Source organism: Leptonychotes weddellii, chromosome 10 (assembly GCF_054177405.1).
Source record: "Leptonychotes weddellii isolate Sample4059 chromosome 10, ASM5417740v2, whole genome shotgun sequence".
Lineage (NCBI taxonomy): Eukaryota > Metazoa > Chordata > Mammalia > Carnivora > Phocidae > Leptonychotes > Leptonychotes weddellii.
Window position 1 is genome coordinate 99,993,147 of NC_138378.1, and position 15,918 is coordinate 100,009,064.

The 15,918-nt window shown below is 40.7% G+C and overlaps 1 protein-coding gene across 1 annotated transcript; it reads right to left on the reverse strand.

Annotated features, from left to right (window-relative positions):
• Nucleotides 1–7,582: 7,582 nt before the first annotated feature.
• Nucleotides 7,583–10,690, reverse strand: NLRC4 (NLR family CARD domain containing 4). Its single transcript, XM_081832247.1, is given in 5 exon segments — nucleotides 7,583–8,097; nucleotides 8,100–8,204; nucleotides 8,207–9,132; nucleotides 9,134–9,576; nucleotides 10,622–10,690. Coding segments are annotated over 5 exon segments (2,058 nt in total).
• Between the last annotated feature and the right edge of the window lie 5,228 nt (nucleotides 10,691–15,918).

A 15,918-nucleotide genomic window follows, 5' to 3' on the forward strand; every position in this document is an offset into this window, starting at 1 on the left:
TCTTCTTTATCCATTTATCTGTTGATGGACATCTGGGCTCTTTCCACAGTTTGGCTATTGTGGACATTGCTGCTATAAACATTGGGGTGCAGGTGCCCCTTTGGATCACTACATTTGTATCTTTGGGGTAAATACCCAGTAGTACAATTGCTGGGTCTTAGGGTTGCTCCTATTTTCAACTTTTTGAGGAATCTCTATACTGTTTTCCAGACTGGCTGCACGAGCGTGCATTCCCACCAGCAGTGTAGGAGGGTTTCCCTTTCTCCCATCCTCGCCAGCATCTGTTGTGTCCTGATTTGTGAATTTTAGCCATTCTGATTGGTGTGAGGTGGTATCTCACTGTAGTTTTGATTTGTATTTCCCTAATGCTGAGTGATGTTGAGCACTTTTTTCATGTGTCTGTTGGCCATTTGGATGTCTTCTTTGGAGAAATGTCTGTTCATGTCTTCTGCCCATTTCTTGATTGGATTATTTGTTCTTTGGATACCGAGTTTGATAAGTTCTTTATAGATTTTGGATACTAGCCCTTTATCTGATATGTCATTTGCAAATATCTTCTCCCATTCTGTCGGTTGTCTTTTGGTTTTGACGACTATTTCCTTTGCTGTGCAAAAGCTTTTATCTTGATGAAGTCCCAATAGTTCATTTTTGCCTTTGTTTCCCTTGCCTTTGGAGAGGTGTCTAGCAAGAAGTTGCTGTGGCCTAGGTCAAGAGGCTGCTCCCTGTGTTCTAAATCTGTCTCTCCCCAGGGTCAGGTAGAGAAGGCGTGTACTTATCCTTGTGTTCCTAGTGGAGGCTAGACAGCTTCTTCTAATGATGGGTTTCTTTAGCTTTGGGGTTATATTAGCATACAAATAATTTCCTTAGTAATCTTTACAGAATTCCAGAAGTTTAAGATCCTGTTTTTTAGAGGGCAAGACCATCTTTTCCTCAAAATCTAAATTTAAAAAACATGAATTGAACATACCCAGTTTATCTAGATATATGCAGTGGTTTCTCAGTACTTGGTATGCACACCCTCTGGGAATTCAAAAGACTCAACTCTTATGTTAATACCCACTAACTCCATCTTAACAGGGCAATGGGTAAGAATTGGATGGCCTGAGAACATTTAAGGAAATTCTTCTTTCTCTGCTTCTCAATCATTTATTTATCCAGTCATCCAAATATTTATTAGGCAGTTATTATATAACAGAACATGTGTCAAGTTTCAAGCATCTATTTCTTGTTTTCTTTCTCTTCACCATCTCTTAAAATTATAATATCTTCAATTTTTCTGAAATTTTCTCCTAATTCTCCATTTTATAATAAATTTTCATTTCAGTCATGGGGAAGATCATTAAAAACAGGCTAGATACTACCTGGAAGTCTTTATTATCTTTTCCAGTTTCCCTAAAAATTAAATTTCGTTTTGAGAGACTTAGCATGCGTTAGCACGAAAGTATAATATGTTCTCTTACACTGTGCTCATTCAGTTAATGCAGGCAACAGTTACCTAGGGTTTTCATGGCATTTGCCAACAGGCAGCAGGAGACTAATTGGATTTCTTCAAGGTCACAGGGTTCAGCTGACAGAGACTTTACTATGTAATTCAATCCCTTCCCAATGTCAGACAAGTGGGTCATATGAAGTAAACTCATCTTCTTCAGGTTTGTCAGGCCTTCAGCTGCAAAAAGTTGGAAGGGAAATTACATTAGGATTAACATCAAGTTAATTTGATTTAAACATAGATTAATGGACAGAAAAGAAGACAAAGAACAATTGCACAGAGATCTTGCCATGCTCTTTCTGTAGAGACCTTGAATTATAAAAAGCCAAAGAGAGTTGTTCTTCTTTCAACTCCCTCTCCCATCTCCTGGACCATACAAAGGTCACCTATGTGAAGGTCATTCTCTCAGCAGCATGAGAAAAAGTATAATAAATGTGTAGTAATTTAATGGGTATCAATGTATACCTTGCCATAACTTCTTTTCGTAGGATGAAGTCTTCTAAATGAGCACTCTCCCTTTAGTCTCAAAAATCTTAGGAGGAATACAGGCTGAATTCACAGGGGCAGCATGGGGACACGAGAATGTTTTGTTTTTGTTTTTTCGGTCAGAGATGGCTGTCTTCTTTAGCTAAAAGCATGTTCTCCAAATATAGTGGAATTGGACTAGAAAATAATAACAAAGATAACAAGGAAATCTCCAAACACTCGGAAATTTAACGGTAGACTTCTAAATAAGCATGAATTAAGGAAAACTAGACAGTATTTTGAAAAATATTGAAATAAAAATAAAATATATCAAAATCTGCAGCTAACACAGTGCTTAAAGGAAATTGAATTTATGGCTTAAAATTTTTCAAAAAAGAAATCTGCAGGCACAGATAATTTAACTTGCAAATCCTACCAAACATTCAAAGAAGAAATAATACCAGTTCTACAAAATCACTTCCAGAAAATAGAAGTGAGGAGAACACTTCCCAGCTTTTTCATGATGTTATCATTAAATGCTACAAAACCCAGACCAAGAGAATAAAACAAAACTTCAGACCAAGATACCACTCATGAACATAGAAGCAAAAGTCCTCAACAAAATATTACTAAGGATTCCAGCCATATATAAAAAGAATGTTATGCTACCACCAAGTGGGCTTCCTACAGGGAATGCAGAGCTGTTTCAGTATTTGACAATCAATCCATATAATTCACTATATTAACAGACTAAGAAAAACTGCATGATCAGATATATTGAAGCAGAAAAAACATTGAAATCATCTGACATTCATCCATAATAAGAATTCTTAGCAACCTAGGAATAGAAGGGAACTCCCTCAACCTGATAAAAGCCATCTACAAAAAAACTAGGGTTGACATCGTATTTAGTGGTGAAAGTCTAAATGCTTTGTTCCGGAACAAGGGAGGATGTTCACTCTCACCCGTCCTATGCAACACTCTACTGCAAGTCATAATCAGTGCAATAAGGCAAGAAAATAAAATAAATACAAATTGGAAAGGAAGAAATAAACCTGTTCTTTTTGGAGATGGCATGAAGTGAGTATAGCAAAGGTGTAGAGTATAAGATCAACAGACAAAAATCAATTGCATTTCTATATAATAGCAATAAATGAATGGAAACCAATTTTTTAGAATTCTATTTACAATAGCTCCAAAAGAATGAAAAAGTTAGATATAAATCTGATAAAACATATACAGGATCAACATGATGAAAACTACAAAATGATGATAAAAGAAATAAAAGGAAATCTAAATTTAAGACAAACCATGCTCATGGATTGAAAGATTCAACAAAATAAAGATGTCAATTCTCCCTAAATTGGTCTATAGATTTAATGTAATTCCAACCAAGATCCCAGGTAGAGTTTTTGATAATATAAACAATGTGAAAGACAAAGGAACTAGAATATAAAAAAACAATTTTGAAAAAGAATAAAGTTCGGGTGCCTGGGTGGCTCAGTCGTTAAGCGTCTGCCTTCGGCTCAGGTCATGATCCCAGGGTCCTGGGATCGAGTCCTACATCGGGCTCCCTGCTCGGCAGGAAGCCTGCTTCTCCCTCTCCCACTCCCCCTGCTTGTGTTCCTGCTCTCGCTATTTCTCTCTCTGTCAAATAAATAAATAAAATCTTTAAAAAAAAAAATAAAAGAAAAAGAATAAAGTTGGAGAAACAACACTGCTCAATTTTATGACTGAATATAAAACTACAGTTACTAAGACAATATGACATTACCAAAGGATAGATAAGGGTGTTGGCAGATGATCAATCAATAAGAGCCTAGAGTCCAGAAATACACCCACATAATTACAGCCAAATGATTTTGGACAAAAGTACAAAGGCAATTCAAACATGAAAGAATAGTCATTTTTTTAAAAAGATTTTATTTATTTATTTGACAGAGAGAGACACAGTGAGAGAGGGAACACAAGCAGGGGGAGTGGGAGACGGAGAAGCAGGCTTCCCGCTGAGCAGGGAGCCCGATGCGGGGCTCGATCCCAGGACCCTGGGACCATGACCTGAGCCAAAGGCAGATGCTTAATGACTGAGCCACCCAGGTGCCCCAAGAATAGTCATTTCAATAAATAGAACACCTGGATATCCGTATGCAAGAAAAATGAACCTTGATCTAAACATCATATTTTATATAAATGTTAACTCAAATGGATCATAAATCTAAATGTAAAATGTAAAACTGGGGCAACTGGGTGGCTCAGTGGTTAAGCATCTGCCTTCGGCTCAGGTCATGGTCCCAGGGTCCTGGGATCAAGTCCCGCATCAGGCTCCCTGCTCAGCGGGGAGTCTGCTTCTCCCTCTTCCACTCCCCCTGCTTGTGTTCTCTCTCTTGCTGTGTCCCCCTCTGTCAAATAAATAAATAAAATCTTTAAAAATAAGTAAATAAAATGCAAAACTTTAAGAAGAAAAGATAGGAGGAAATCTTCATCACCTGGGGTTAAGCGAAAAATTCTTAGAAATCACACCAAAATTTTGATTCATACAGGCAAAAACGTCCTGCAACTAAATCTAAAATTTTTGTTCTATGAAAGATACCATTAGGAGAGTGAAAAGACTAGCTACAGATTAGGAGAAAATATTTTCTTTTTTCTTTTTTAAGATTTTATTTATTTAGGGCGCCTGGGTGGCTCAGTTGGTTAAGCGACTGCTTTCGGCTCAGGTCATGATCCTGGAGTCCCTGGATCGAGTCCCGCATCGGGCTCCCTGCTCGGCGGGGAGCCTGCTTCTCCCTCTGACCCTCCCCCCTCTCATGTGCTCTCTCTCTCTCATTCTCTCTGTCTCAAATAAATAAATAAAATCTTTTAAAAAAAAGATTTTATTTATTTATTTGAGGGAGAGACAGAGTGAGAACATGAGAGGGGTGAGGGACAGCAGGAGAAGCAGACTCCCTACTGAGCAGGGAGCCCCACACAGGGCTCGATCCTGGGACTCTAGGATCAATGACCTGAGCTGAAAGCAGACGCTTAACTGAGCCACCCAGGCGCCCCAGGAGAAAATATTTTCAAATCACTTATCTGACAAAGGAACTGTATCCAAAATATTTAAAGACCACTCAAAACTCAACACTAAGAAGATAAATTGCCCAATTAAAAAATGGGTGAAAACTTAAACACTTTGCCAAAGAGGTATATAGTTGGCAAACAAACCCATGAAAAGTTTTCAAGTTATTATCAGCTAAGTATGATGAAATAACACTACATCCAGAGTTCCAGTTGTTCCGTATCCTCATCAGCACTTGGTGTTGTCTGTTTTATTTTTTTCTTATTGTAGGGCAATTGTAGAATAAAAAAAACCCACAAAGGATATTAAGTGCTAGTGAGAATGCAGAGCAGCTAAACCTCTCATATATAGCTATTGGAAATGTAAAATTGTACAAACTGGAAAATAGCTTGGAAGTTTCTTAAGAAGTTAAACAAACACTTGTCCTATGGCTTAGCAATCCCACTCCTGGATATTTACCTAAGTGAATTCAAAGCTTATTTTCAGGGGTGCCTGGGTGGCTCAGTCAGTTAAGTGTTCAACTCCTGATTTCAGCTCAGGTTATGATCGATCTCAGGGCCATGAGATGGAGCCCCTCGTGGGGCTCCTTGCTAAGTACGAAGCCTGCCTAAGATTCTCTGTTTCCCTCTCCCTCCCTTTTTGCCCCTCCCTCCCACCCCCAGAGGGCAGGTGCACTCTCTCTCTAAGAAAAAAGGAAAACTTGTTTTCACACAAAACCTTGCATACGAACATTTATAGAAGCTCTATTTATAATCACCCAAGCTGGAAATAACCTACATGTCTTTCAGAGGTGATGAGATAAACTGTGGCACAACCATATAATGCAACACTATTCAGCAAAGAAAGGGATGAATTAGGAAGATTCTGAAGATATGTGGAGGGCAGAAACAGAAACCAGCCTTGGGTAGAAATGACAGGGCACTGGAGTTTAGCTATAAGAAGGAATGAGCACTGATTACAAACTCAAATATCAACAAGGGCCAGGGAGATAGTGTTATTACACGAAGTAGAACACGTGGGTGCTGTGCCCACACGGAGATTATGTATCTTGTCCACAGAACATAGGACCATCTCAAGAAGCTCTAGCTGATTGTTACCAAGTGAAGATGTGGGCATGCAGTTGCCAGACCTACAATTATCAAGAGAAATGAGTAACCTGTAGTTTCACACTGCAATCTCCCAATTGCAAAATGTTGCCAATGCCAGGGAAAAGAATCGTGACTAGGGGATGGGAAAGGGAAGGAGACTTCATTGTAGATTGTTTTATAATTTGGATCATGTGAATATATTACTCAAAAAATAAATTTTAGGGGCGCCTGGGTGGCTCAGTTGGTTAAGCGACTGCCTTCGGCTCAGGTCATGATCCTGGAGTCCCGGGATCGAGTCCCGCATCGGGCTCCCTGCTCGGCGGGGAGTCTGCTTCTCCCTCTGACCCTCCTCCCTCTCATGCTCTCTGTCTCTCATTCTCTCTCTCTCAAATAAATAAATAAAATCTTTAAAAAAATAAATAAATAAATAAATTTTAAAAATTAAGGACAAAATATTGGCAAACATTGAAAAGACAATTCTATACAATATGTAGGCCAAATTCAGCACATAGGTGACCAGTTTGCAAGATCAAAGGAATAGCCGTCAAGAGGAAATGGTGAGCTTCCTGACACAGAAGGTAGTCTAATGAAGTTGCGGTGACTATGCAGAATCTTATGGAAGGGATTCCTGCATTAAGAAGGTTGCAAAAATTATCTGTACAAAAGATTCTAGATTTTTTTAAATGATATGAAATTTTCCCTACAGGATGAAAAGTGAGGCAGAGCCTGATGGAAATCTATTGTGAATGAAAAGTAATCTTGGATCACAGTCAAGAAGAACAAGGCTCCTGCCAGCCCATAGCTTCACACCACAAGCAGCCCCTGTCCCAGGCAGTGGGCCTGATCTACTTGGTAAAGCTGGTTGACACATGTAAGGCAGACAGACATTCACCTTTAATACTATTTTGAACTTAGGGAAAACTCCCCTTTACCCAGAAAGATTGTCCCCACATGTATGTGTCTGAGATCTGAAATTATTTCATGTTAGACAAAATCTGTTCCCAAAATCTTCTTTCAAAATGAACGATATGTGGGGTGGGGTGGGGCTGGGTATGTTCTGCAGTTTCCTGGATGAGAATCCAGTAACACAATTAGCTACTAGCTCCCTCAGGTGATTAGTTTACAGGCTGGATTTCCTCTCAGACTTGAAGCGGGCAGGGCTGTCCTTTGGCAGGGAAGCAGTGGGTGTTGGGTAGAGATGGAGATGCTGAGAAGGGGGAGAGGTCAGTGAAGACAAGTTTAACCTACCCCCCCCCACACACACAAAACCATAGAAACTATAGTGCCATTCCGTCAGACTGTACAGCTTCAGCTCTGGGAATCCTCCCTGGTGCCTCCCAACATGGCAGCCTTCCCCCCTTATGGACCTCTCTCTCAGTCCTGCTGCCTCCCTTCCAAGTCCTGACACCTGGTTGAAACCATTAGAACATTTAAAGCAAAACTGTATGATATCTAATATTTCCACGGTAACCCAAACAGGCTTGATTATAAGCTTAAACTGCTGATGTTTACAATACCCGGCAGCCGTGAAGTCTGGAGGTCTTGAATACTCAAGTTTTTCAGGTTTGTCATGGGTGTGATGTGCTGCTCATATTCTATGGTGAGGGCACTGGCTTCCATGGTGAGAGAATGAATGTTCTCACGGGTGCTGAGGATGGAACTAAAGCTTCTGGCCACACCAGCACACCTCTTCATGCACAATCTGAGGCTTGTAGCGGAGCTGAGTATCTTTCCCAGATATCTGATATCTTGCTTATTCAACTTGCTGAAGTCCCAGAATATGACCTCCAGAGTCTTGAATTCCTGCTTCCAGTTGAAGAACAAAGACAGGGCCCTGCTGGGAATGTAGGTTTCTGAGGACTCTTCTCGACGCCTGCTCGTGTCTTCTGTGGTCTTGTCCCATGAGGCTGTAGCTTCTCCATAGAAGTCGAGTTTAATGAAGTCCAGAGCACTGGCACAATTAGGCAAGCATTCAAAGAAGTCAAATAGGTAATCAGGATGTTCTCTGAGTTGATATATAAGCTTTTACCACAAAAGAAAGCTTCAAATTCTTTAGTCAGGTCTGACTCATGGAATAAATGAACATCACACTCTGTAAAGGAATGGTGTTTATGGCTTTCAGAGTTTCTTGCACAGTGGTGTTTTTCACATTTTGCATAGATTCTTGCCTCCAGAGAGGCTTCTTGGTGTTGGAGAGCCCGAGGAGGCTGCCATGTTGATACACTCCTGCAAGGTGTTTCCAAACAGTCCTGGTGGCTTCCATAGCTGATCCACCCGTGTACAGAAGCAGGTTGCTATACTTGGATGTAATGTCTGAAACAAAAATCATTTTCTGCAAGTGACCCTTCCCCTTGGTCACCTCCTCTGGCTCTTGAGACTTTAGTAAATTGCTGAGCCTACGTCCTGCTATGTACTCCTGGGATGAGTTATGAAAGAATTGATACTTTGGCTGGAACCGTTGAGCTGTGTATTTACAGAGGAGTCCAGCTGTCAGTAGGATATCCTCATTCACATGGGACATGTCTTCCAGTTGGAAATCAAACCTGTGGGAGAACATGCCCCCCAGAGCTAGGTCTCCACAGTGGACCAGGCTCTGAGTGAAGTCACCTGCAGCCACCCCTTTAAGTCTGTGCTTGTTTTTCTGTATCAGCAGATCGTAGAAGGTATGGAACCGTGTTGTTTGTGTGTTAGAGTAGAACTCACTTTCCCCCATCTGGATGACACAAGTGATGACCACAAAGAGAGGGGTCTTCATCAGATTCCTCAATCACCTGGATTTCTGAATTTGGAGCAATAAGCCTTCAGCATGCTCCTTCATCAGCACTTTCCAGATGAGAGTCTGGGCACTGTCCTCTGTCATATCCCCCACCTCCGCAGTCAGGGCACCAAACGGCCTGATGTGCCTCAGGCACTCAGTGGTGGTGGTGACAACCTCCATATTCTTGAGGCGGTGGTTTTCCTTTATGAGGGCTTTGATCTCTGGGCAGTTCTGGGCCCTGAATTCATTGTAGCCATCAAGGAGAAAAAGAACTCTGCCGTAGCTTCAGCAGCATGGCCATGAAAGTCTGCTTCCTGATCATGTCAGGTGTATGCACGAGTTGATCACACACAGTGGCAAAGAGCCCACCCTGGGCCTTGCTCAGAGGGAGAAAGAAGACTAATTTGAACTTGGTCAGAGCCCCACACTCTCCCGAGGCCCAGAGCATGGCAATTTGCTGTAGCAGAGCGGACTTCCCTTTGCCCGGTTCCCCTTTGATGATGCAGGGGCTCTCAAGAGTGTCTAGTGGACCATTCAGGGTCAGCTGCTCCAATCGGTGATGGTGATGGTCCTTCCTCCATAGAACACGTTCTGTGAAGGTGCTTTTCAAATTAAAAATAATATCAATATCTTCACTCAGGGGAGAGAAGTTCAGAAAAGATGGGATATGGTATAAATCCTTTAGATCCTGAGACAAATCATCTAGGTCTTCTTTTGATATCTGCTAAAAAAGACCTGTAAGAGAAGAGGTGAGGTTAGAGGATCCGATTCTGTGTCTCCCCAGAACGTAGAGTTCAGGAGGATTTTAAGAGGCAGTTATGCTGAGGATCTTCCCCATTGGCGACTTGACTTTCCTTCCCCAGTATGAGCTGGCAGAAAGGATTCCAAATATTTACTCTTTCCCCTTTGCCTTCTGTTTCCTCCTTTCCACCACAGGATCTTTGTTGCAGCCGAAGGGAAATGGGAGGAGCCTGTGTTGGGCTAGGAAAGTGCGTGAGAATAGTAGGGATATGGCTGAGAGGGATGGTTAGGGGTAACTTCCCCAGATCAAGCCTCAATCTTGATTAAAATCTATCATGAAACAAAATAAGTTATTATTTAGTGATAATATGATTTTTTTAAAGATTTTATTTATTTATTTGGCAGAGAGAGACAGCAAGAGAGGGAACACAAGCAGGGGGAGTAGGAGAGGGAGAAGCAGGCTCCCCAGACACGGGGCTCAATCCCAGGACCCTGGGATCATGACCTGAGCCGAAGGCAGACACTTAACGACTGAGCCACCCAGGCGCCCCTAGTGATAATATTATTAAAAATAGTAATTCCTCATTGGACTAAAGAATGTCAAGAACCACGACTTCTTGAGTGCCTTCATTATCCAGTTTGATTTTGAAGTGAGACTATACTAAATCATTAATCCCTGACCCTGGAGTGACTTATTTGGCTTCAAGGACAAGTAATCTAATGGGAGTTTTTGCTGAGAGTGTCTGAGCTTTTCCTCTGCAGAACCAAAACCCAACTACCCAGTGATATAAAGAGAGAGGAGAGCAGAGGCTCTCTCATGGGGAGTATGGATTTTCTTCATGGTTTATTCTATTTGTAGAACACAAGAAAATTGATACTTTGTCCATTCAAATCCTGAAACAGAGGATAGTTCCAATTTTCAAGGGATTTGAGAAAGAGGTTATAGGATTCGGGACCCTTCTTCAAAGTCAGGGGAATGATCCCTCAGCCTCCTGCTTGACCTTCTTATAGTAAATGATGTTTACTTCTTTGTGATTCAGAACGTTCCACACAAATAGCTCATCCACAATTTGCTTTACAACAGTCATTCCCATCCTTTGAATGAGGACTTGACTATTCTCCTTTATGAAATACACTGAGGAGATGGGGGGAAATAGATACATTTATTTATTTATATAAAATGTGCTTCTCAGCATCCTGTTGCCAGAGCAGTAGGGTCATGCACTCCCCACCCCAACCCCGGCCCATCTTGAGTTACGGAAATGCCAAATCCTTGAATTCCAGGCCCTCAAGAAAAGCTCTGCAAAGCCCTGCATCCTTAATCCGAGAGTCTTTGTTGAGCAACATGGCTTTTCTTTGGAAATGAAGTCAGGGGAGCAATCTTGTGCCCCAATATAAAAGGGTCTCTCGTAAGAGTAATGAAACTGGCCTGAAATCTGCCAGTTGCTACCATCTGTGCAACCTTGGCAAGTTGCTAAACCTCTCTGAGCCTATTTCAGTGCTGTGCTGCTAAATATTGAACACACTTGTTCTCTGGGGGTAAAGGCCCTGATTTGTAGAATTTACCAATCTCCACATTAGAAATATTTTCACCGTGGCTGATCTCAAGCTAACAACATATGTCAACTGGCTAACAAAAATCATGAGAATTCAACAATCAGGTCTGACTAAACAGTAAGAACCAGCGCCAATACACACTGGTTGCTCATCTGTACCATGGGGTTGAGAACAGTATTTAACTTATGAAGTTATGAGAATTCCTGTATAATATCTCATACAAAGAGAGAGCTCAATACATGTTAGAGACTATTTTTAGCCATTATTCTGCTGTCACCAATCAAAGGAGTAGTGCATTTCACCTCCCATAGAATTTGTTCTTTTTTAGAGTATCACTGCAAAACAGTTGTCAGTACCAGGGGTAAGCTCTGACACCTCTCCAAGTCCCTGGAGAAGCCGTGTCACTTCTATTTCTGGCTCTCCATGATCTAACTCTCAAATGCAGACCACACTGCACCCTAGCAGCCCTTCATAGCTTGGAGAAATGTCTCCCTGGTGTTTTCACTCATAGACACTCATCTGTACTAGTTCTAGTCCTGGGCTAGGCTGCTCCTGGTTTTCAAATCTTAAGCTTGACTCATACAAATGGATGTGCTCCTCCTGAAGGCCCCAAGACCTCTCTGGTCTGAAAGGCACCATCTGGCACTCAACTGTTTCATCTTTTTCTAATTTATTTTTATTTACTTATTTATTTATTTTAGTAATCTCTACACCCAATGTGAGGCTCTAACTCGCAACCCTGAGATCAAGGGTCATAGGCTCTTCTAACTGAGCCAGACAGACACCCCTTAACCTGCTTCATTTAAAAAATCAACCTCATTAAGGTATAATTACATACAATACATGCATAAATATGGTATATTTGTGTTTATGTATTATATTATGTGTTTGTGTGTATGTGTTATATGTTTATTATTATATATTATATATTAGTAATTATTATATATAATACATTTTGTATTTATGTATTATTATATTGCATTATTACATTATTATATTAAGGTATAATTACATACAATACATAAACTGCATACAATAAATGCAAGGAGATTTGACCAATGTACACACCCATGTCAGTAACACCCAAGTCAAGATTTAGAATATTTCCATCATTGCAGAAAGTTTCCTTGTATAATCCATCCCTCCTACTCCCCACCAAAGCAACCACTGATCAGATTTCTTTAACTATAAAATTAGTTCTGCCTGTTCTAGAGAGTCCTATGAATGGAAAACCTAATATGTACTCTTGTATCTGGCTCCTTTCACTTACCATCATATTTTTGAGATTTGCCTTGTTGTTTGCATGTATTGGTAGTTAAGTCCTTTTATGACTGAGCAGTATTCCATTGTATGACCAAATCAGTTGACTTATCAATTCTATTGATTGACATTTGGTTTGTTTCCAGTTTGTGGCTATAATGAATGAAGCTACTATGAACATTCATGTACAAGTATCTTTGTGGACATATGTTTTCATTTCTCTTGGGTAAATACTTAGAAGTAGTATTTCTGGGTCATATATATGGTAAGTGTATATTAATTTTTAGAAGGTGCCAAACTTTTTTAAAGTGGTTGTACCATTTTACATGCCTACCAACATGTAAAACCAACAGTTCCAACGGTTCTCACCAACACTTGGCATTATTCATCTTTTAATTTTAGCCATACCTATGAATGGGTAGTGGTATCTCATTATGTAGGGTTTTTGTTTTGTTTTGTTTTTTAAAGGATTTTATTTTTTTATTAGAGAGAGAGAGCACAGGGGAGGGAGAGAGGGACAGAGAATCTGAAGCAGACTCCATGCTCAGCAAGGAGCCCAATGCTGTGCTCAATCCCATGACCTCAAGATCACAACCTGAGCCCAAACCAAGAATTAGACGCTTAACTGACTGAGTCACCCAGGCACCCCTCTCATTATGTAGTTTTAATTTTCATTTAATGATGCTGAGGATCTTTTCATGTACTTTATTGTTCATTCATAAATCGTCTGTGAAGTATCCGTACAGATCTTTTGCCCATTTTACAAATTGGGTTGTCCTCTTATTACCGACTTTCAAGAGTTCTTCATAGGGGCACCTGGATGGCTCAGTCAGTTAAGCGTCTGCCTTCGGCTTGGGTCATGATCCCAGTGTCCTGGGATTGAGCCCCGCTTCGGGTTCCCTGCTCATTGGGGAGCCTGCTTCTCCCTCTTCCTCTGCCTGCCACTCCCCTTGCTAGTGTTCTCTCTTTCAAATGAATAAATAAAATCTTAAAAAAAAAAAAAAAGAGTTCTTCATAGATTCTGGATGTAAGTTGTTAGCCAGATATATGTACTATGAGTGTTTTCTCCTAACCTGTAGTTGTTTTGATTGTATCCAGGAGTTAATTCATAAAGATAACTGAGTGACAACATAGAGAGGTCAATGCCAATAAAAGAAATTTTATTGCTTAATATTCCCAGTAGAAGGAGTGTATGCCATATCATACAGGGCTTGATCAGGAGGCAGAGAAGTAAAGGAGAAAAGGAGAAAGCTTAGCCCAGAGCATGCATTATAGTTTTCACAGGAAGAAATGAGTGAGGCAGGGTAGGCAAGTTTGAGCAAGTTTAGGATTGGATAGTTTGAATAATTTTGGCAGACTCTAGGCTCTAAGAGTGACTCTGGAGTGATTTAAGGCAAGGGAAATATTGTCTTGGTGCGTGAGTTTGTAAAGTTGGTGGTTGGGGATATTGTCTTTGGGTTGGTTGTTTTGCATAGAAAGGCACACTCACAGACAAGTTTTTTGCTTTTCCTATGAATTAGCTAGCCTTGATAGGGGCAGCCTCTCCCACCTAGCAAAACCCCCAAAAGAGCAAAGCACCATAAAGTATAAAAAATTGAAAACATGATTAATACAAGGTTTGCCTTTTATTCTCTGACATCTTTTGAAAAACAAAACATTTTCCTTTTTATGACTCCATAAAAAGGAAATGATCTTGAGGTCATGGGTCATTATGAATCTTCTTTGATTCATGCTATTTGTGTCCTATCTACAAAGTCATTGCTATCCCAAGCCACAGAGATTTTTCACCTAAGTTTTCTTCTAGAGGTTTTATAATTTTAGCTTTTACATTTAGGTCACTCATCCTTTTGGGGATAGTTTTTGTTCATGAAGTGGGATGAGGAGTTGTAGTTCATTTTTTTCCCCTATAGAGATATCTAATTTTTCCAGCATGATTGGTTGAAAAGAATATCCATTACCCATTGAATTTATGATGCTGCTTCTGGATTCTCTTCCATTCCATAGATTTATTATGTCTGTTCTTTTTTTTTTTTTAAAGATTTTATTTATTTATTTGACGGAGACAGAGACAGCGAGAGCAGGAACACAAGCAGGGGGAGTGGGAGAGGGAGAAGCAGGCCTCCTGCCGAGCAGGGAGCCCGATGCGGGACTCGATCCCAGGACCCTGGGATCATGACCTGAGCCGAAGGCAGTTGCTCAACCAACTGAGCCACCCAGGCGCCCTATATGTCTGTTCTTATGCCAATATCATACTGTCTTGAATATTGTATCCTTATAATAAGTCTTGAAATCAGGTAGTATAAATCCTTCCATTTTGTTTTTTTTAAAAGAATTATTTGCATTTCTACATAAATTTAAAAATTAGTTTATTGATAAATATTTTTAAAAGAAGCCTTTTTGACTTCTACTTTCTGGTCTGGCATGTAAAGAAATTGTTACCTCCATCCTAAAATCAAGTAAAAAGTAAACTGAATAAACTGAACATCAACAACTCTTTTTAGATCTGTCAGAGAATTGGAGCAAACAGGTGTCCCCAAACTGGAGACAGTCAGGCAGATAGAGAGAATCACACTTACTGGAGCAGAAACCCACAAGGAGCAGTAACCTCTAAGAAACCAGCATCAGAAAAGAACGGGGCCCGGGGCGCCTGGGTGGCTCAGTCGGTTAAGCGGCTGCCTTCGGCTCGGGTCATGATCCCAGGGTCCCCGGGATCGAGCCCCACATCGGGCTCCCTGCTCGGCGGGGAGCCTGCCTCTCCCTCTCCCTCTGCCTGCCTCTCTGCCTACCTGTTCTCTCTCTCTCTCTGTCAAATTAATAAATAAAATCTTTAAAAAAAAAAAAGAAAGAAAGAAAAGAACGGGGCCCCAGCACATTTGTATGAGGAGCCAGAGGATCTGAGGCTTTCAGAGATGAGAGAAGCAAGAAAAGCTGTCAAAACTAGAAAGAGTATCTTCTAGGGCAGTTTTTCAAATTGGCCAACTCATTAGCAGGTCATGATAGCAACTTAAGTGGGTTATAATTAGTATATGTGTATATATATATTTAAAGTTTATTTATTTATTTTGGGGAACCCTCCTACACTGTTGGTGGGAATGCAAGCTGGTGAAACCACTCTGGAAAACAGTACGGAGGTTCCTCAAAAAGTTGAAAATAGAGCTACCATACGATCCAGCAATTGCACTACTGGGTATTTACCCCAAAGATACAAATGTAGGGATCTGAAGGGGTGCGTGCACCCCGATGTTTATAGCAGCAATGTCCACAATAGCCAAACTGTGGAAAGGGCCAAGATGTCCATCGACAGATGAATGGATAAAGAAGAGGTGGTATATATATACAATGGAATATTATGCAGCCATCAAAAGGAATGAGATCTTGCCATTTGCAATGACATGGATGGAACTGGAGGGTGTTATGCTGAGCAAAATAACTCAATCAGAGAAAGATATGTATCATATGACCTCACTGAGATGAGGAATTCTTAACCTCAGGAAACAAACTGAGG